A 23,768-nucleotide genomic window follows, 5' to 3' on the forward strand; every position below is an offset into this window, starting at 1 on the left:
TGACGTCAGCTGTAGTGGAGCTAATTTCGTCTTCGAGGAAGCCAGCGGGCATCGTATTTGTCCTTGGTTTGGAATACCGCTTTCCCAGAGTAGGCTTGTTCACTACCGTCCACAAATATGTGAAGCTCCAAATCGTCGTAACAGGTAGGATCATACCCCGGGAAGTAGCACCGGGGAATTCGAACGACATCCAGTTCCTTCAGAACTTGCAACCACTGCCTCCATCGTCCGAACAGCTCCTCGGGCATGCATCGTCCCAGTCCAGCCTTGCTCTCCAAACGCCCTCCAAGTTTTCCTCATGAAGCTCCGCGTCGTACTTTTCGTTGGCACAAAGTTCCTACCTACTAACGATTTCAGCTTATCGTGTGGATTAATTGTGAAGAAGAAGAAATCTTCACTTGTTACCAGGATGATCCTAGAACGCGTTCCAAATCACCATGACTATTCATCGATAGGTCCTTCACTGCAGCCGGGCTCACTTCTCCGACAGCTTTTAGAACCGAGAATCGTTTTGAAACCTAGTAACAAAAACGGAAGCCTGCTTTCGGTCACTTCTAGAGCCAGTTTCCAAGATCCAACTGTCCAAGTAATCTTCGACGAAATGCTTCTTCTTGATTGTCTCCGCTGCTTTTGGATACTCTTTGGATACTCATTGAAAGGAAGGTACCAAATACGGTTTGTATCGAAAGCTGCTGTTCCTGGTTCTGTTACGGCGTGGATATCCTTTGGTCACAAACTCCGCTATTTGTTTCCGTACGCCTTCGTAAAGTGCTGGATCCTTCTCAAGACGCTCCTCGAGACAGTTCGAGACATTCCTACCTAGAGAAACGATTGAGCAGGGCCCGAAATCTTCTAAGATGAAAAATCAAAATCAACTCTCCTTTCTGTGGCTTCGCTTCGACTAAGACTACTTTGATATTCGCTCTCAACAAATGTGAATTGACTAGAAAATGAATTGACGAGCGTTGAGAGCGAGTATGACTGATGAACTATTCTAGTCAATGCATATTCTAATTGACGTGACTAAAGAATACAAACCTGCTCTTCATTTAACCCGACTTCAATCCACACGACGGGGTACAACGGGGAACTTGGACGACGACCCTCAAGCGAGACGGAAGTCAGACAACGTTACGGAGAAAAAAAGGCGAGTTTCTAAGAAAGTATAGCGGAAGTTAACACGTTGAGAAGAAATACGTAGTCGACTGAGAAAATAAAGGCGAGGTGTTCGAAGGCAGCGAATTCTGGGTTGGAAGAGAACACCCACGTTTCAGCCACACCTTACCACATTGTCCCCACGAAGGAAAGGTACCAGGTACGTCTACTATACAATTAACCTTCTTTCAAATCACTATCAATCTGTCCCAGAACCAGTGTGCATTGGAAAAGGCGGATTTAGGTTTCCATTCGAGAAGTTGAAGGGTTGAAGAGTCCTCCCGAGGTCGGTGGCCGACCCTGAGATTATAATAAAAAAGAGGTGAGCTAAGCTGGGCAGTTTTGTGGTCGTAAGCCGCGAGAAACTTTCAAATGTCAAGCGTTATCTAAACGCCCTGACTGCCAAGTTTTGATTGGCCCGATTTACGTTTTCCCCAATACAGACTTCAAAATCGATATACCTGTGGGAATTCGCTTTGTAAATATACTTGCAAGTAGGGGTTTTTTTGTTTCCACCGAGCTGCGTTTCCCTAATACAGACTTCAAAATCAATGCGCCTGGGGAAAACCGCTTTGCAAATACATTTCATGTCTTTGTGCAGCCCGGAATATGTTTCTCTAAAACGCACTTCTAACCTGAGAAGCCTGGGACAAATTGTCATTCCAGATACTAGAGGTGGATGAACTTTCGCGGTTTGAGAACTACGTAAACATGAGAGATGCAATAATTTCGGAAGGAGATGTAAAATACAATGATCGTTTTATAATTCTTCCGTTCACATATTTTGGTACTCCTAGGCATCATATCAAACATAAAAGGACGGTCATCAAATTTATTTGTAACAAAGAACATAATCTATTACAATGCATGAACCGATCTAACATGGCAACTGTTTGCAACAAAATTGTTTGTTTCTCTTTTGTCAGTTATCGTTCAATCAAATTTTCGTGCGTACTCCGAGCCAGTGTCACCTCAGCCTCATATTGACGGAGAAACTGCTGAAAGAAGCCAAAACTCGTTTCCAATTGAATACGAAGGTGAATTTCTTCATAGTTTGCTGACTATCCTTAGCTGAGTATGACTTCACCGAGCCCTGGTAGCAATTATTTGACGGAAAGTAGGAATTTTATTTGAAAGTACCTTGCGGATAGCAAAGTGGTCTTTTGGCCTGATCTTATTTTATACCGTTGCGCGAAAATGTCTTCGGACGAAATCAGCATACCAAATTCAATTGATTTTAGTTTGAGAAAGTCGTGGAAAAAGAGGATCTGTCACAACATATTTTTTTTCTGTCATAGCTAAACTGTCGGCTAACTGCCGTAAATCTGTCAGGAAGGTTGTCAATGTATTTTTTGTAAGCTAGATATTAACACATTAAGGACCTCACGTTTTGAACCAAACATGAAGGCTTCATTTGTTCGAATCCCACGAATGAGATCGTTTCCTTCGATGTGGATGAAACGAAGGCGAGCCATCGGTAGACCTTGTTAGATTCTTGACAAACCAAGGATTTAACCTTCAAGTGTAGAAAACACGGGTTATTTCGTGATCCATCCGTAACAGACGGAACGCGAAACACGAGAAAACTCGTGAGCGTCCCACAATGTGTTAAGTAATGCTTGAAAATTAAATAAACCAAATAACTAAATGCTGTGTAGTGTTTTTTTCTGAACACGTCTAATTCGTGTCAATCAAGGAGTGCATCTGCTAATTGCACAGCCAATCAAATCCAAACTAATTACACAATTTTGTCAGAATCTCATCTAAACGAGGTCATCAGATGCACCGTTCTTCATTTCGAGTCCTGTTTCGCCTGTTTCTTTCTTTTCTCAATCAACCCAGTGATTCGATAAAAAATGCGATTCAACAATCCAATCCGTGAATTATATTAATCCCCCCTGAGACCACAACTCTTATTGCTGGTTAGGACGACTAATTAAATACTGAAGGGCAATCAGTTGCGAACCGGATTTCGGACATCTAAATCGAATCGTATCGTACGGATCATCTAATTTATTGCCAGCCCCAAGTGCGAGAACCGAAACATGGAAGCCAAACACTGCGCCCGTTTTTTGATGAGCTGTCTCTTCCTGGTGTTATGGTTTGTTTATTTTAGCTGTGACGGTTAATTGTCTCTGGGATGACATTCAATCCCAAATGCGTGTGAAACGCTCCATCAATCTATATGGTGTGTCTCTGACTCTGACTCGCTGCGACACATGCTGAAGAGGGAAAGTAGACTGTAGATAGGTTCGCCATAAATCAGGTCACGCTCCGTGTGAGAGACGCCCCAAGGTGGGAGTTAAATGTACGAGGTTTCGTTTACGTCAAGATGGGTGAGTAATTTCAGGCAAGATTTAAGTGCGCTATAATCGAAACTCTCCAGCGGATTGCCCCGGATGAAAAGCTCTTCCAAGTAGGGATAGTTGGCGAGGAATCGCAGCGGCAACGAACGCAGTTGATTGTGGGAGATGTCAAGGATTTTTAGCGTTGGTTGGAAGATATGTGTCGCTTGGTCGAGGTTGGCCGAAGTCAGTCCGAGTGATGAGACGTTCAGGACGGTGAGTTTGTCGTACGTAGACAGCATTGTGAAGTTCACGAACTCGATAGGATTGCACGATAAGTTGAGCCTTTCCAACTTAAATAACGATTGAAATGAGTCCATCGATTCGATGCGATTGTTACATGCTTCAAGCTCTGTCAGCGCTGAAAGCACGGTAACGTCACTATTAGTTATTATGGAGCTGATATTGTTGAAAGATATGAAGGCCATTCTGAGATAGTTGGGTATGTAAAACGATTGCAGATTGTTATGTGAAACATCTAATTCCTTGATAGATCCATTTATTCTATCCAGTTCCATAAGATCGAAGCTGGTCAATCGATTATATGAAATGTTCATTCCTTCGAGGTGTTTATTTCGCAATATTTGTAGATCTATATTTTCTAGTTTGTTGTCCTCTAGTAATATCCATTCAAGTGCATTCTGGGTTGAGAAGAGATTTATATCAATGGTTGTCAGACTGTTATTGGATAAGTCAACGGTTAACAGTTTATTCGATTTAAACAGTAGTTTGGCGGGAACTTCGGTCAACCCGTTGTTACTAAGCTCAAGAGTCTCCAAATTGGTTAAGTTGTGAAATGTATCTTCCGCAAGTGAACGAAGTCTGTTCCCGGAGACGTAAATTTCCTTCAGAGAAGTGACATTTCTCATTGCATCCAACGAGTCCAACTGGTTATCCGTGAAATCTATGAATCTTAAATTCGGTGTATTTGCAAATATATCGAGTGGTAGACTACCTATGGTGTTGTTCCCAACATATAGTTCCTCTAGTGAATTGGTATCTTCGAAGAGTTTTGGGCCGAGCTCCGTTAACCGATTATTATCCGCTACAATGTATTTAAGTCTTTTCATTCCGATAAATTTATCTGGAAGTTTCGATAGCGAACTATTCGAAATAAATATCTCCTCCATACTTGGAATTTCATTGACGACTTCTACGGAACTGATGCTTACATTTTCCAAAACAAACGAAGCGAGTTTTCCATGAAACCATAAATTCGTTGGCTCCAGCTGTACCAAAGGGTTTCCAGAGAGATGAAGGTGTCGCAGATTTCTTAGCGATGAAAAATCATTCCATTCAATAACTGAAATTCGATTATCTGTCAAGGACAAGTAAGCAAGCTGGGTAAGGTTATGGAATAAATTATTCAACGAGAAGATTGAGCAATTCGTTAGATATAATACTGTAAGAGGACTGAGTTTCGTAAGAGCATTTTGATCCCAGCTATGGGAGTCCATATTGGTGAGACCCAACTCTCTGACGTACAATAATCCCTCGAAGGTTTCCGCTGTTAAACGAATGAGTCTATTTCCATCCAGTCTAAGGGTATGAAGTGAAAGACATCCGCTGAATATGTAATCGTCGAGCTCCTGGATCTCGTTGTCACTTAAATCTAACATTTCTAGCTTGGTCATGTTCTTCAAAGCGTTCGAGTGTATGCGCTGCACACAGCTGTCAATGATATACACTTCAACAAGGTTGGAACTGCTGTGGAAGAAGCTCTCCGTGATTTCTTGGATTGCTGCATGGGAGGTTGAAAATATCGTCATGTTTGGTGCTGCGATTAGTTTCGACATGTTTATCGGTGTATCAGTGACGTATAGTGCATCCAGATTTAACAATGGCTGTTGTGGATCAACAAGCAGCTCAGTGATGAGTATTTGGCTCAAATCCAGGAACGTTAGCTGTGGAGTTTCAAGTGACGATATGATTGATAGTGTCTTCAATGGATTGCCACTGAGAATCAAGATTTGGAGCGCCTCCAATCTTATGAAAACATGTTCGTCAATTTCCTCCAATTGGTTATGTGATAAATCTAACGTGTGCAGATCATGGCATCCATTGAAAAACATTGGTGCAATTGAACGAAGGTAATTGTTACTCACGTTGAAAAGCTTCAAGCTGCTAGTGTTAGATAGCAGCTCCACAGGAAACTCCGTCAAAAAATTCTCCTCGAACCAGACTTCCTCCAACTGAGGTTTGTTCGCAAATAAATCAGCTGTAACGGAAATGATACGATTTGCGTTCATTTTGAGAATTTTTAATTCGTTTAGATTCTTTATGGCTCTGTTATTTGCGCCAGTGAAAAGATTGTTGGACAGATACAACTGTTCCAACGCTAGGTTGGAGCCAAAAACATCTTGCGGAAAATCCTTTAAGCGATTACCCTTCAGGGAAACAACTCTAAGTTTCTTGTTATTGATAAACATTGTTTCTGGCACATTTTGGACTGAGCTATCCGTAAGCTGAAACTCTTCCAGTGATATAAGTTCAGCAGCCCATTCTGCATTCATATGAGTTAGGTTAGTGTCACTCAAGGTCAAGTGTTTCAATTTTGTTAAACCACTGAACGCATGCGGATCTATCGCTTTTAGTGTATTGTTACGCAACAACAACGTTTCTAGATTGTCTTTCAGGGAGTAAAAACTGTTTGTCGACAAATGTCCTAACGTATTATCTTGTAGTGATAATGTCGTTAGCTTTGGCATTTTTGAGAGAGAAATCTTGTCAATGGATTTGAACAAATTCTCGGAAAGGTACACTTCCTCCAATGGACTATTTTCCTTGAAAACAGCTGGCTGAATTGTTTCAATCTTGTTTCGTCTTAGATCGAGCACTTCCAGCGAACTCAGGTCCGAGAATACTCCATCCGGAAGTTCTGTTATGTCGTTCCCTTGAAGCGAAAGTCGTTTCAATGATGTAAGACCATCAAAAGCTTCGGGGTCGATATCACTAATTGAACAGTCCTGCAAGTACAATTGTTTCAAATGTTCTTTCTCTGATGACAGTCGATGATCAAGTTTTTGCAAGCGGATTCCATTTAAATCCAAAACTATCAATTTCTCACATGCCTTGAATAGCTCCGAACTAATTTCCTTGGATGGATTGTAAGAAAAATCGATCTCTTTCAGCTGCTTGTTGTTAGCCAGCAAACTAGGTTCGAAGTATTCGATTGAATTATTATTGAGTCGAATCACCTCCAACTTTTCCAGATTCATGAACGTTTCTGGGGATAAACTAGATATTTTATTCCCCCCAAGTGAAATTGTTTCCAAGTTTCTAAGATCCGCGAAAGCATTCCTATGCAAGTATTCAATTCTACAATTCGTTAAATTCAAAACTTCCAGCACATGAAGTCCTGTGAAGGCTCTGCAACCGATGGCTTGAATCGGGTTATTCGCCAGCTGTAGATTCCGCAGTTCCTTCATATCCTCGATCGGAGCCCCAATCCCATATATCTCATTGTGACTAAGGTCTAGTTTGTCAAGCGAGGTGACTCCTTTCAAGAAGCCCATCTCTTTCAGTTGATTCCCCATCAAATCCAAAACTTCCAAATCACCCAGTCTATCGAAAAGTCGCCCCGGAAGCATCATCAGGTGGTTAAAGTTCAGAAACAACTGTTCCAATGCCACATTATCAGCAAAAGTATTCTCATCGAGTTGATGAATGCGATTAAATCCCAGCTCCAATCTTCGTAGGGACGCTAGACCGGCAAACAGTTGAACTGGAATGTTGTCGAGCCTGTTTCTGTAAAGAAGTATTTTTCGCAACTTCATATTCATTCGGAAAAAATCCGCATCGAGGGCATGAATTTCGTTTCGGCCAGCACTGAACGTTTTTAAATTTGTTGATTCCGACAGCAACTCCTGGGGCAGTACCTGAAGCTCGTTATTTTCCAAATCGATCAGCGTTATATTGGGACAACCGTAGAAAACAGATGGTTCCAAATATCTCAGACGGTTTCCTTTCAAATACAGCTCTCTGAGATTTCCCAAATTCATCAAAGCTGATTTGTTCATTGCAGTTAGCTGATTCTGCTGCAAATATAGGAAGAATGGCTCCTCGGAAGGAAAAGTTTCTAAGCGGAAATCGCTAATTTCATTTTCGCCAAGTGAAAGTCGTTCCAGACGAGTTTGGTTCCGTAAAATATTGGCGGGGAACGATTTCAACGAATTTTCCGACAGAAATATGGTTTTGAGTTCTCCGTTGTGCAGGAATAAGTCTTCGTGTAGTGCAGCCAGTTTATTTTTCTGTAGCATAATACCTTGCACTTTTTCAAGAGGTATGAAAATTTCGTGCGGAAGATTTTCCAACCTGTTCTTTGACAGTACCAAGGCGAGCAGTTCACGATTGTGAGCGAACAAATTGGGTGGTAGCGCTGTCAGTTTATTCCGACTCAAGTCCAACACTTGAAGGTTTACCAAATCCTGGAACATTCCCGTCGGAATCAATTTAATATCGCAGTCAATCATTTCCAATGTTCGAAGAGTGCTAAGATTGCTGAACAATCTATCCGGAGGATGTCCAAGAAAATTTTCTTTAAGGGAAATTTTCCGTATTACATCCAATCCCTGGAAGGCATCTTCGTGGATCTGTCGTACTCCGGTAGAGCGCATGTGAATTTCGACGATACGTGGTATGCTCTGAAAGAGTTGGGCTGGAATGTATTCCAAAATTGAGTTGTTGAACTCGATCGTGACATCGCCAGGAGCGGTGTTGTTTGATGAGTACAGCTTGTAGACTGGATGTTTAGGGCCGTTGTTCATTAGTAGAACCGTTAGCGGGTGGAATGAACACGTTTTGGTTGATCGGACATATTGACACGAGAATGATTCCTGGCCAGAGGCAGCCACATGGTACAGCAGGAACGAGTACAAAAGCGTCAAACTGGAATCAGATAGAAACGAGAGAAATACTATTTTTTACTATACTTTCTTACCTAGTATAGGTTTTAAATATTTCGGTAGAATCGATGATATTTGTTTTTTTGTAACCTGTAATGTTGTCTATTTTTAGAGAATCTTCATAATCTTATCACATATATAGAAATTGTTATGGCTAATTGGATAATCATATAGCGCTTATGTAATATTTTTCAGAAAATAATCGGACTTTCATGGTTATGAAGTAGAACTACGTCTTCCAGTACGGATACCAAATAAGAAACCATGTCACGATTTCATCAAATGATTTTAACGTAATAGCATTTTCCTGAGATTTGTTCGATTGGTTTTCAGTTACGAGATGCAATATTCCCATAGATAAAATTATTGGAATTGGAAGTGTTCACATTTTCCAATACATTCGTTTTGTTCTTCCCATAGCCCAGAGCAAAATATAGCAGCGAGACAGGTTTTCCGTTTTAATCGGACCATGCACGTGAATTCCACATGGACTCGGTTATTCCTTCCAGGGTCGGCTCAATTCCAGCCAGACTAGATTAACCAGAAAAACTGGAAAACACAAATGTATTTAGGTTTCTCGGCGGCGTTTATTTGCTTCGGCAGATCTTGACTTACCCATCACCCTAGCTTCAAGTCACTCACAGGTGTTTGTCTATCGTATCTGGGCCCGTCGTTGACTCCTCTAACCTTCTTGGGACTGGATGATAAAGAGCTGTGATATTCAATGAATTCAACTCCGGTTCGTGTCGTGGTTGTTAAAGAACTCCGTTTATTATATTTCTTATCGATAAGGAAACCTCCTAATTCTAGTACTACATTATACATTACACTTTCTATATCTATGGTGGGAGAAGCTTGAGACAACCTTTTTCCAATTCACCAATCAGAAAAGTATAACTCGTATAGACAATTACCAATACGTACACACAGTCACACCGAAGGCGTGTTTATATTGCTTACTTTAGAATGGATCGACTGTATGAAAGAAAGAACATAATTGCTCAGCGTGCTGCTCAAATTACAAGCACTTGTGTGGCATGGGAATCGATGGGTTCAAAGTACTTGTGTGGCCTGGGAACCGATGGGTGTAAAATGACGTGACCCAGATTGGTTCTAAGAAATGCTGTATGTCAGCTAAAGGAATTTATTAGCTATGGAACGCTATGTTCCATATGAGTTCATGGAATTGTTATTTGACACTTGAACGAATGTGATGCAAGCGTATCTAACATGCGCGTAAGAACATTTCGAAATTGAGCTGCATGTTTGCTCTTTTGGAAAACGTCAAGATTCTCTAATTTATGATCTTTGGAAATGATATAGAAATCTAGTATGCTACACCACCCCCCTTTGGGTGAATGATGCAATGAAATGAAGCATTCAACTATTGTCAACATAATTCAATGAAATGTTAAAAGGAATTTGTTGTCCCAAAACTTCGTTATAATGTTTATTCATACATTTTTTTTTTTGGTTTTTCTTACTCGTGTGGGAAAGATATAGTAACAATATTAAACTTAATTTAATTCTAACCGAATTTCTCACTTTTTAGCTAATGCTAAAAATTTTAACCTATCTCATTTTTAATTTTTTTTAAATTTATTAATTTTTTTTTTGAGATTAGGCTCGGTATTTGTAACACATCTTAAACTCTAATTAATCTATTTTTATGTACTAATAATGGTTGATTGGTTTGCAAATTAATTATTTCACAATTTGGTTCATTTTCTTTTATCCCATTTATTTATTTAAGGCTCATTAGCATTTTAGCTGTAACAGAGCCGAATTTTAATCGTGTACATGTCACATGGTTATCATATCTATAATTAGCACATTACACAGTTGCCATTCGCCAGTATTCCTTCTATACCATTACATATGGTACATTCACACAGTAGCCATTTAGGCGTAAGGGTATTCTTTCTGTTCTTCCATTATCCAGTTGGACCACCGGACAGCGGAGACAGTTGATTGATCATTGTTGAGTTATTTATAGAACAGTAGCCCGATGTGTCTGGCAGAGCAGAGCAGTTGTATGGATGAATCGATCTTATTTCGACCGTGGATCGATCTCCATCGCTGATGATTGTTGCGTGGACGTAGCTATTCTGTAACAACACAAAGATGGTCAATGAGGGCCCTGAGTTTTGAACTCACGATCGATCGCTTACTAAGCGAACGCGCAACCAATGTGGCTACGGAGACCCCCTTACAATTTGGTGCATGAATGTTTTTGATTTTGAATGGTCCTCTATAAAAGGAATCTAGTTTTTTTCTATATTCGTTTTTTAGATACACCAAATCTCCTATACTTAAGTTTATTGGATTTGCTGATCTATCAGCTAATTCTTTTCGTAACTGTTTTCACAATTCACAGGCCTTGATGAACTAAGCTATTGAACCTTTCATGTCCCTCCAATTATATATTTCTCGTAACTTAAGGTACAGTCTGTGCTGTCCTATGTGTCCTCCGGTTGGCGTAAAATGATGTTGATTCAGAACATTTTGGATCTCGCAAAGATCACTAATGAACTTTGGTGGATTATATATAATTATCTGCAGATTTTTCATTGTTTTAAGAGCTAACGCTTTAAACATTTCCTTGGGTACCCTTTCAAATATTATATCATGACTTGATAACGCGATTTTATTTATTTGCTTTATTTCCATTTCTTTTTCTAACACTGAAAGTGCAAACACTAATGTTTGTCTTATACTTCGCAATTGTGTTGTAATTCGTATAATTTTTTTTTCTGCGCTCCTTCATATGTTAATATCAAGTTATTGTTCTCGATTGTACTTCGAAGTTTAGGTTTTTTTTTTTTTTTTTTTTTTTTTTTTTTATATCTGTATTATAGTGACTTTCAACACTTTTGGCTGGTTCGTCACTTTTTACTTCCAATTTTGGAAGAATGTTGGGAGTGAGAATTGAACTCGTGATCTTCAGCGTGAGAGGTATGGATGTTACCACTACGCCAGATCGGCTCCACTCGAAGTTTAGGTAATTTTCTTGTCTCTGTCGGATTATTGGTCGTGTATATAATGTCTGTGTTTTGTCTAGTGCCGTCGTCATGCTTTTTATTAGCTTGTCTGGATTCTTCATTTTTATTCCGTGTCATTGACCTCGTGTTTACGACGCATAAGTTTGTGGATTTTGATTCATCCGACGTCATCGTGATGCGTGACAAGGCATCAGCTGTAACGTTTGTTTTACCTTGTATGTATTCAATAGTAAAGTCAAAATCTTCCAAATCTAGCCTCATTCGAGTTAATTTGGATGTAGAATTTTTCATGTTAAATAGGAATACCAATGGTATGTGATCTGTACGGACAATAAATTTCATCCAAAGGGATTTGATGAAACCCGGACATCAAATCTAAAGTGGAAAAATACTTGGCTCTACCAAGCTGATCCAATATAGAATCTATTCTTGGTAAGGGAAATTTGTCAGCTAGAATCTTTTTGTTAAGCTGTCTGAAGTCTACGACTAGTCGCCATTTTTTCTTATCATCTATTGATTTTTTTGGTACTAATAATATAGGACTATTATATGACGATACCGAAGGTTCAATAATGTCATCCTTCAGCATTTTATTGATTTGAGTCTCTATTTCTTCACTTTGGGAATGAATGGTTTTGTAGTTGGGTATGTAGGTTGGAATTTTGTCGTTCAAATTTATGCTTTGCTCGTAAAAATTATTTACTGTAATTGGTTCATCAGGTAATGAAAAAATGTCTGAAAATCTAATTATCAATTTGTTTAGTTCTCTTTTCGTAAATTCAGGAACGCTAGTCATGTCAACTTCCTTCAAAATTTTATCGATTCTTGCTTGAGAAGTTTTCACTTTACTGGTTGATGTAATATTCAAAAATTGAAATTTGCTCAATGGTTCCATTCTGGGTTTGAAGTCAACATTTTGTATATTAATCGGTTGTAATGTAGTATTCATAAATTTTATATATTGACTATAGGGCGAAACTATTGTATTCCACAGAATAGACCAGGTTTAATCTCTTGCGAAAACAATACCATATCCTCTGTAATGTTCAAATTATTAATTTCTCGGACCACTTCACATCTTTGTAGTATTATGTAATTTCCATTTACTGAATCTTGAATTGGAATAGATACAGATCTGTTATTAATGTTGAAATTTAATAACCAATATTCATAATCGATGTTACACTTAAAGGAAGATAAAAAGTCTCTTCCTAAAATACCATCTGTCAAAATAGGAAAATCTGGTTTAACCAAATGAAATACATGTTCCACATGTACATTATCTCCAAAATCTAACAATGTCTCAGTAACGGCTATTGTTTCTATTTCTCCTTCACTAATTCCTGTCAATATAGTTTTAATTCTGTTATCCACTTGCTGATGCGCAAGTACCTTATTTGATTTGAATATTGAAATATCTGCACCCGAATCTACACAAGTAAGGTACAAATAGAATTTGCCATACGCACTCAAACTTTAATGAAATTTGAAGCGCTTATATTCATCGTTAACACTGATCTAAAAAAGTTCTCTGTTGTTGGTTTTGTTGTAAAACAGCTCTATTGGATGCTCCAGCTTGTGCTTCGCGACTATGATTTGTCTGCTGTGATTGACCAACTGGTTGATCCACATTTACTACATACATTCTGTTCCCCCTATCAAATCGTGGGCGATTGTTGTTAAACCGACCGCGATTATTGTAGCCTCCACGCTAATATCTTCCGCTATGTGATTGATAGTAGGAATTTGTTTGATTTCTAGAATCATAACCACCTCTAGAATAATTTCTAAAATTTTGATTTCTATAAAAGCCATTTCCTCGGAAATTGCCTCTATTGTATGTAGTTTTATGCGCGTTGTTTTGCTTATTTCGCATGTTGAAAATTTGCGAAATGTTTGCATTGTCAATGCAAAATTCTTGTGCTTTCTGTAATGCTTCTTTTATTGAGGCAAAATTTCCTGCCTTCAAAATCAATTTGGTTTCACTGGCGCTAATACCATTAATTAAAGCATTTACTCCTGCCTTTGTTGTCATTGCCTTCGCAACGTTTTCAGACACTCTCTGAGTAATGTAATGTAAGTAATGTAAATTTTCAGACACTCTCTGAGTAATGTAACTGTTTTCAAGTTTTACGCAGAGATTTTCAATATCCTCGCAAAAACTTGTTATTTGACCACGCTGTTTGGTGGTGTTTAATTTAGCTATGATTGCGTCTGGAGTGACAGTATCTTTACATTTATTGTTTACGTGATCAATTAGGTCATTGATCGTTAAAATTGTGTCAGGAAGGCCACTACGAGCTTTCCCTGACAAGCGTGTTCTTAAAAATTTAACGGCCATAGTCATATGTGCTGGGTCTATTAACTCAGCAAGTAGTTTTGCTGAGTCGATAAAAGCATCGAGCCCGGCTGCATTACCGTCATACGGCTGTACGAGTGCTGTAGCTTGACGTAAGTCGAAAGGAGTTTCATTTGCTCCCGGCATTGTGTTGTGTTTCAATTTTGTTGCTCTACAAATGTTCAAAGTTGTTCTGGAATGATTTATATTTTTCAAATGTAACTTCTCTAATTTGCTTCTAACAATATTTTTAATCTCTAAATACCACTTGTTTACATTGGATATGAAAAAATTTAAATCTTCTTCTGAGAATTCAGTTGTATTATCATTAAATTTGAATTCCAGTATTTTATACAATTCTTCACATTCTTTGAGCTTATTCCTCAGAGTATTCTCTTTCAATGTAGTATTTACGGATTTTTTAATATACTTGTGCAACGTTTTCAATTGCTCGTATTCATTCATTCATAGACTAAATATTTTGCTTGACAATAATAAGGTTAATTAAATACTAAAAAAAAATTGTTACATTACCATATGTTACTAGTTGTCTTTTCTTTTGCTGCTTTCTTCGGCAAACGCCTCTGCACTCATCGTTCCGTTATACGCATGCCTCCGTTATTTTGCCCGTTCACTGATGCTTGCCGCAGGCTGCTGAATACACAGCCCTTTTTTTTGTACCTCTTCGTTATACGGCCATATACTGCACAGTCTGTTGAATTTACACCTCATAATGAAAGTTTCCCGTTTCAACCAACTTTCGTAAAAATAAATTCTGAAAGTCGTAATTCTCTGCTGTCTTAAAGTTTTGAACACAGTAACACTAAGAATTCATCCAACTCGAACTCGTTCGAGCACATCGTTCCGAAAATTGTCAGTTTCATTTTCACTTCTCACTTGTATAACCGATTGCAATTAGTTATTCATCAGCCAATTAGACTTGGCGCATTGTGTGAAGCTGTATTTCTCTACGTGCCGCTTCATTCACAGTACTTTTAATGTAGTTTGTGTACATTTTGGCAAACAAAAAAATCACTATAATAAAAACGACAATAACCAACGTTGCCCCAATCACTGTGCTTTCCGTTGATGTGCTTGCATTGGTGACGATTTCGTCACTGCTCATAAAACCCATTGTTTTTGATCTCAGGGTCTTCTCACTAAGAGCACTAAAGCACTAAAAGCAATGTCGGATTTCTTCAAACGTTTTTCACTTTAACAATTCTAAAACCACTTTCTCGGTCGCCATCTAACCTTCTTGGGACTGGATGATAAAGAGCTGTGATATTCAATGAATTCAACTTCGGTTCGTGTCGTGGTTGTTAAAGAACTCCGTTTATTATATTTCTTATCGATAAGGAAACCTCCTAATTCTAGTACTACATTATACATTACACTTTCTATATCAATGGTGGGAGAAGCTTGAGACTACCTTTTTCCAATTCACCAATCAGAAAAGTATAACTCGTATAGACAATTACCAATACGTACACACGTAGAATGGATCGACTGTATGAAAGAAAGCGTGCTCAGCGTGCTGCTCAAATTACAAGCACTTGTGTGGCATGGGAATCGATGGGTTCAAAGTACTTGTGTGGCCTGGGAACCGATGGGTGTAAAATGACGTGACCCAGATTGGTTCTAAGAAATGCTGTATGTCAGCTAAAGGAATTTATTAGCTATGGAACGCTATGTTCCATATGAGTTCATGGAATTGTTATTTGACACTTGAACGAATGTGATGCAAGCGTATCTAACATGCGCGTAAGAACATTTCGAAATTGAGCTGCATGTTTGCTCTTTTGGAAAACGTCAAGATTCTCTAATTTATGATCTTTGGAAATGATATAGAAATCTAGTATGCTATACTCCCCTAGCTGTTGCTGTGGTTCCAGTCCGAAACGTCGACCTAAGTCTAGGTCTACGGCTTCATCGGGGTATCCAATTCAGTTGATCTTTGGATACAAGGATGTGGTTTCCCTTGAGTATCCTGCTCCCTTCTTTAAGGTGGCCGAGAGCTCAGCTCTTTGAGAAGGGCACATACGACGAAAGATTCTAGTTTCGCTCGTCCGATATTGGTGTCGGCTCCACAATCACAACGCGAACCTCAAACGACGAAAGTGTTTTGTTGTAACAAGTACGGGACGAAACTTCCCCTTCTTAATTTTGGTGTTTAGTAATTTAAAATTACTAATTTTATAGCTTAATACCCGGAGAATTTACCTCCACTATTTATTTATTTATTTATCTATTTATTTATTTATTTATTTATTTATTTATTTATTTATCTATTTATTTATTTATTTATTTATTTATTTATTTATTTATTTATTTATTTATTTATTTATTTATTTATTTATTTATTTATTTATTTATTTATTTATTTATTTATTTGCCAACAGGCTAGAAGCCCCAATGGCAGTCTTAGTATCTAAATTAGCTTTAAATACATATTGCATTAAATTACAAAATTGCATTAAAAATTTGAATTGTCTAGTAAGTTGTCCGAAGTCAAGGTCTGGAAACATTAAAAATTTACGCTTAATACAAACACGAGACGGTTGAAAATGTACAGTACACCTGTAACTGCACCGTAAGCACCGTAGTTCGTTCGCATTCCGAAGCTGCCTTGGACGAGCCAGAAGATTGATCCTTTGGAGAATGGCAGGACAGTCAATTCGTGAGATTAAAACTTCAGATATCACCATGGCTTGGACAGTGTTCCGGCGCATTTCCATCTTCTTCTTTGTTACGTTTTGGGCGTCTGGATCAGACAACCAACCAGACACATGAATGCAGTACACCCCTGCACTATCGCACCCACCAAAACTGTCACGGCGACAGCAATCGAACTGTCAGAGAGAGGAAAAAAACAAACCGGCAGAAATTTGGGGGTTTTGGTTACTGTTCGTCGTCCGAGACGGACGTTTTGTTTTGATTAGCGCTGGTGCGCATAAAACCGCTGGGTTCGGCATCATCGGCCGTCCGAAACGGAGGTTATTTAAGGTTGATGTCACATTAGGCGGATTCGCCGCCGCGGATATCGCGACGGTTTTTTTCCCGATATAAATTTGCTTTCAAAACCGCCCCGCTCTGTGTGACATGGCTCATTCACAATATACTGTAGATCCTCCGCTGCGGTTTTACTCGCGGAATCCGCGGCGGCGAATCCGCCTAATGTGACATCAGCCTTAATTTAGCGCTGGTGCGCATATCTGGCAGTCTCTCGTGTGGGCGGCCCGTCGGGTTTCGATCTAGCGCTGGTGCGCAATAGTGAAGTGGTTTTTGAGTTTAGCGGCCATCCGAACGGGCTTGTTTCGGACGGTGAGCGTGACATCTGCCGTGGAAGAAGATCGTGTTCTTGATTTGCTGGTGGTGGAAATTGTGGCCGCCGTCTGGGACGGATACGTTCTGTTCGGTGCAGGTGAGCGGAGTGGCGGCGAATCGTGTGATGGAAGACATTCCCGCGGAGAAACAATTCTCGTGATTTGGAGGCACGAAACACGGCCACTGGCGCGTAGGTGGCAAGCGTCAAGCAGGATCCGGATCCACATCGCGGAGGAAGTTCCGCCGACCAATGCGAAACTGGTCAGCTGATGACAGCATAAAGGATAGAAGACACGGAGAAACATCTGGTGAGTGTGGGGGTGACCCTTTTCTATCCTTTTCTCATGCATGCGTGTGATTAGCGCGAAAAGCGCAGATTATAAGATCCTCTTTTAAGATCCTCTTTTAACATCTTCTGGTAGAGGCGAATGAACTGCAAAGTTTAAAGCCTCTTAAAAACAAAGAAAGAAAGAAAGAACATCTTCTTCTTCTCCTTGGATGGTTCCCAGTGGAACTTTTGCCTTCTCAACGTAGTGTTACTTGCGTAATTTTTATCAGTAGTACTTAGTTGAGATTTCTATGCCGGATAACACGCCTTGAATGCATTCTAAGTGGCAAGCTTTAGAATACGCGTGACTACAGTGCAAGTCGGAAGAAATTTCTTTGACGAAAAATCTCCCGGGAATCGAATCCGAACCCCCGGCATGATAATGTGAGATGCTAACCACTCGGTCACGGCGCACTTCCAGAGTGTCTAAATTGATAAGCTGACAGCGGCTTTGACGTGACCCAGATTGGGGAAGCTGTGAAGGCTATACGGATTTCGCAATGGCAGTAAACGCAAAGCGACACGAATAAACACACTGTTCTGGTAGTACGGGTTCCAGACGGCAGAGTAATACTCCAGTATGGAGCGAACGAGGCCACAGTGAACATCCTTCAGATAGTAAATGTCTGTAAATTTCGTCGTTCGAAAGACAAATTGTCTCGATGCCTTGTTGACAATATATGCGATGTGATCATTTTATGTAAGTTTTACATCCAGGAGCACATTCCGTTTCCTTGCAAACGACACGACTGAGCATTTATTGGGATTCAGTACCATCCTATTCGTTTCATACCAAGCTGCAAAGGAGTCCAGTTGCCTTTGGAGGAACATGGTGTCGTCAATCGATCTGATGTGGCAAAAGATTTTCATGTCATCAGCGTAAAGTAATCGGGGACTCCCTAGTAGATTATTGCAATCGTTGAAGTGACATAAAAAAACAAGTGGACCAAGATGGCTGCCCTGTGGTATTCCGGAAAACGATGCAAAACATGAGGATAGACGATCACCAATCTTCACGCAGTTTGTTCTGTCAGTCAGGTAAGATTGGAACCATAGCAGCAGATTACCGCAGACTCCTACGCGTTCCAACTTGGCCACTGCGATTGCGTGGTTCACCTTGTCGAAGGCAGCTGACAAGTCGGTATAGATGGCGTCAGTCTGGCATCCCTCCGAGAAGCCGTCGGTGAAATGCGGTGTGAAGACAAGCAGGTTCGTTGTGGTGGAGCGTCCAGGCATGAATCCATGCTGATTGTTGCTGATTAGTTCCTTAATATGGAACAACACAGACGGCAAAAATACGAGTTCAAACATTTTTGTGGTGGCACCTAGGCTGGAAATTCGCCTGTAGTTGTCAATATTCGATTTGTCTCCTTTCTTGTGTACCGGGAACATATACGGGTAGTGGGGGCAAATTGGTCATGGGGGGCAAAGTGGTCACCTGCTTGTTTGGTAGTATATCTATTGACTAGAGATGCCGTATTGATAGTCACCTTATGTTTGAAGAATTTAATGACTTTTGAGTCACTCTGTACTTCAGTAGAGCTCTCGCATGTCAAAATACAAATGAAGCCAGAAATTACTCTCTCGATACCATGCGCACAGAACTACTAAATTCTTCAAACATAAGGTGACTATCAATACGGCATCTCTAGTCAATAGATATACTACCAAACAAGCAGGTGACCACTTTGCCCCCCATGACCAATTTGCCCCCACTACCCGTATATGTTCCCGGTACACAAGAATGGAGACAAATCGAATATTGACAACTACAGGCGAATTTCCAGCCTAGGTGCCACCATTCACCTTATGGTATTGATAGTCACCTTATGTTTGAAGAATTTAATGACTTTTGAGTCACTCTGTACTTCAGTAGAGCTCTCGCATGTCAAAATACAATTGAAAACAGAAATTACTCTCTCGATAGCCATTCGGCCGTAGTTCTGTGCGCATGGTATCTAAAGAATTTCTCATGAAATTTAGTTTATTCAATCTGATATGTTGGACAAATCATCAGTTTGGACGACTGTTCACATATTCTAGGAGAGGTGAACAGATATTTTGTTTAATCTCACCGAATCATTAGCATACAAATTATTTTCATGCTTGGGGGCAAAGTGGTCATAGGTGAAGCTGATATACCTCATCACATTCTACTCTTGAAGAAGATCCTTTTTTGGTTTTGACCCTGGAAAAATATGCCACTCCAACTAAACCAAGCCTCATTATGTGGAACGTTATGTGTTTCTTACTACGTTTTTGTATGCAAGAGAAAATTAAAATTGAGACTCTAGGTGAACAGACCAAGCTTATTTCATACATGTACCTACTGTAGCAAATATAATTTAAACAAATTTGGACGAAAAAAACGCATAAATCTCTCCCATTTAGCTTGATATGTGTGGGTGACCACTTTGCCCCCAATAGGTGACCACTTTACCTCCAAGCAAAAAAAAAAGTTCGATTTTTCACTTTTTTTTTCTAATGATAAAAAGTGTACTATTTTGAATTTTTATAGTGAAAGCCGTTTGCTATCTTGAAGAACAATGAGTTGAACTATAATATTCTTCGAAAAACGGGATTTAAATCGGTATGTGGGCGCTGGAAATGGACATATTCCTTAGGGTGACCACTTTGCCCCCACTTCCCCTAAGCCGTTTTCCAAAGGATCGGGAATTTTCCACTAGACAACGATAGGCCAAACAAGTGGTGGAGCTGGGCGAGCAGCGGTGGGCGCACTTCTTTAGTACGAATGAGGGTATCCCATCGAGACCCGCTGACATTGATGACTTCAAGTTGGCCACAGCCTTGAGGATACACTCATCGTTTACAAGAATTCGGCTCAACAAAACCTCGTTAACCGGAACATTCCTGACGGCTGTCGATGCTTCTTCGGGTGATAGCGTGGCATTATCAAACATTCCCGAGAATTTGAGTGTTATCTCACTTACTTCGTCTTTTCTGTAGCTGTTGTAGTCAATGAATCTTCGGGCTCGATTCAGTATTGTCTCAGATCATTTTCAAATAAAGTTGTCTCTTCATTTTCGTTAATCACGTCACTGACGGTACATAGTTATGGAACTGTGTACATCGATCCTCTCAACTTGCTTAGGAAAGTGTCAATAACCGGCAGTGGATAATTTTCACGTTGAATAACTGCATTTGGATAGCTCAACGTTACAACGATCTTCGATGCGAAGTATGGGCGTATCAATTGTGATAATATGTACATTACCGATGGGTCCTCTAAGAACGAGTCCACAGGATTTGGAGAGTTCAACAAAATTTTCAACACCCCCCATAGTCTTCAGTTTCCTTGATCAGTGTATATTTCTGAATTGGCAACAATACACTGAGCGCTGGACAGCGTTGCCTCACGATCTGTTGAACCGTATTACATTGTAACGAATAGTCACAGCTCTGTCGAAGCTATCCGTTCAGTGAGGCTGGAAAAGCACTCGCCGTACTTCCTTGAGAGACTACGAGAAATTTTGAGTGCTTTATCCAGACGCTGTTATGTCATTACCTTTGTCTGGGTCCCTTCACATTGCTCAATTCCGGGTAATGAGAGGGCTGATTCATTAGCAAAGGTGGGTGCGATGGAAGGCGACATTTATCAGCATTAAATCATCTTAAATGAATTTTATTCTTCAATCCGTAAAAATACCATCGCTAACTGGCAATGCAAATGGAACGAAAATGAATTTGGCCGGTGACTTCACTCGATTATCCCTACGGTTAGTCTCTAACCGTTGTTCAAAAGTCTCGACTTGAGTCGGGGCCTTATTTGCACCTTCTCTCGGCTCATGTCTAATCACTGTTCGTTTAATGCGCTACTCTTTCGTATTGATCTTGTTGGCAACAATATCTGTGATTGTGACCAAGGTTACCACGACATCGAACACGAACCTAACTTAACGAAAACCTAAAATATTTTAAATATAATTATGTGGTTTTTAAACTCGCCTCTCTTAAAGTTGGTGCATTAAAATCAAATTCGTTTAAAAAAATATATGTTATAACTAGTGCTTGTCCAAATAACGTCCTAAAACTAGATTTGAAATACGGTTCTTTGGTAATATAATCTGCCGCTGTTATGTTAAATCTTGAAAAGGAATATGATTTTAATTACAATAATTTTAGAGGAGGTACATAGAATTCATTATCATGCGATAACTGTTCAAGGGTTGATAGGCGTGCATAAGAATACGTTACATTTTTAACTATCGAGATGAGATGAATTCGAAATCACATGAATTGTTCAAATTCAAAACAGTGCACTCCAATCAGTCAATCAATTTCTGTTGATGATTTATAGCATTCCCTAACGACGTGTATCGTGTCAATAGGAATCGATTCAATTCTATTTTGATATTGATTGTTTTTGTTTACATTATTGAGAATTAACTTGTAACTGGCACCTATCAGCGGCTGGAATTATGCTTCCCACGTCATGCAATTTCCGATGAAACGCGCGCCACCGACATCATTGGCATCAACCGTTAGAACTCATCATTACTTATGGTTACCCGAATTGCTCGATACTGACTTTATCCAAACCACGCTCTCCAATTTGTGTACACTTCGGGGAATTGTTTTCCGCACCAACACTCACTTGATAATCATAATGGTTTCCGAGTGTCTGGTTTATCTCCTGGGATCGGCTTTCCAACGTGAATCTATCCGAAAATTTATGTGCTCCGAATCGCTTGCTTTGCGAAATTTACAAATTTATTCAGTTGAATCCTATTAAGTTTATGCAGCCGATGTGAACACAGAATATGTTTTAAATATCAGCTCAAGGAAATACAAACTTTACCAAGTCGAGTCGACCGACGGATTGACTGCCAATTTGTCGATTTATAGTTGAGTTCACTGAGATGAGGTGAAAAGGACCGATAAGAAACGTATGGGTGTGTATGTAATTATGGAATGATCTATCTGGAGTACATTCTCAAATTAGCATCGACAAACGAATTTAGAAATAAATGCAAATACACGATGTGCAACATCTCGGATTATGATTAGAGGGTGATCATGGAGTAACATGATTGTACGGAGAATAAATTGAGTTTACACATCGATGAAATGTTTTAAAACATTTTGAACAATCGTTATTTTTTTTAGAATCAGCGCGATATTCAATGATTCCTCTAATATTTTGGATGGATTCATTTAAATCTAACATTCTATCGTGTTGCAAGACAATCAGTGATGTCGCTAAAATTGTTTATAAACATCTATCTTCTCTATAAATATCGTCTCCAACAAATGCAGAAAGGACAACTATTTAAAACAGTTCACATGTAACAATCAATTCCGAAACCCTATCGGGACAGAAATAGGTTCATTGTTTACGCTAATACCCACGATAGTCGGCGCATGATGTTTTATCGGATGCTTCCGAACGAAAGCGACTATCGTGAATCGTAGAAGTTATGGTAGCGAGAAGACAGACGTTTGCCGGATAGATGAATGACTTGCTGGATAAACACCAAACGTCCATTACTCCCGCCCATAGCTGTGGACTGTTTACAGATACGCGTGGGACAAGTTTGTCCCCGATGGCTGTGATGAATACATAATTAGACGATGGGCATTGCCTTTCCGTTGGATCGAGAAAATATTCCTAATTGGCTCATTTCGATTGAATTTCAACGATATTTGAAGATAAGAAACATCATTTGAAGTGGGAATGATGTTGCTCGAGGCTAGATGCTTTGGTCGCCCATACAATTTGCATAAGAGGGAACACTGCCGGTTGCACAGCTCATATAAAGGAGTGAGATTTATTCGCAATTTGTCGTTGGAACAGGACAAAAGCGGCGTATGAGATCCTCTTAATTGCCTGCAACATAAAATAGTTCCAATTATTGTTTAGCGCTGAGAAAACCAAATTTCCCAATAAATTATAGAGTGATAGAAACGAAAAAAGTTTTCATCTACAAAAAAATCCTGAAGTTGTACTCAATGAATCTACACCTTTTCTGTTGAAATATTATTCAGATTACTCATATGGAAGAACGATTGTTTACAAAAATATTAGACAAATTTAAAGCATATCATCCCAATGGGGGTGATAAATTTGGATATCTCATATCGGTGAATAAATTATCGCTTTCACAATGTTCAGAAATTTCCCATACTTTTACGAAAAATCAACAAGTTTTTTTGCTACCCACAGAGCGAAATGATGTTTTCGGATAAGTCATATTCCTGGCTGAACAACAACAACCAACAAAGTTATAGTAAATGATGTGAGGCAAACCCACAAGGGATTCACGAATCACCATTCCATGAAAAAAGAATCACCGTTTGCTGTGAATTATGATATGGTGCAATCATCGCATATTTTGCATGAATGGCGTT

At 39.5% G+C, this 23,768-nt stretch overlaps 2 protein-coding genes across 3 annotated transcripts in view; one reads left to right on the top strand and one right to left on the bottom strand.

Annotated features, from left to right (window-relative positions):
- LOC129768696 (G-protein coupled receptor dmsr-1) overlaps positions 1-23,768 on the top strand; it is a 454,099-nt gene that overhangs the window by 241,649 nt on the left and 188,682 nt on the right. The gene's annotated exons all lie outside the window — the stretch shown is intronic.
- LOC129768695 (protein artichoke-like) lies at positions 3,154-22,258 on the bottom strand. Its single transcript, XM_055770489.1, has 2 exons — positions 22,015-22,258; positions 3,154-8,387 (listed from the first exon to the last, which is right to left on the bottom strand). The coding sequence occupies exons 1-2, from the start codon at positions 22,023-22,025 to the stop codon at positions 3,458-3,460; spliced, it is 4,941 nt and encodes a 1,646-aa protein (XP_055626464.1). The 5' UTR covers positions 22,026-22,258; the 3' UTR covers positions 3,154-3,457.

Source organism: Toxorhynchites rutilus, chromosome 2, assembly GCF_029784135.1.
Source record: "Toxorhynchites rutilus septentrionalis strain SRP chromosome 2, ASM2978413v1, whole genome shotgun sequence".
Taxonomy (NCBI): Eukaryota; Metazoa; Arthropoda; class Insecta; order Diptera; family Culicidae; genus Toxorhynchites; species Toxorhynchites rutilus.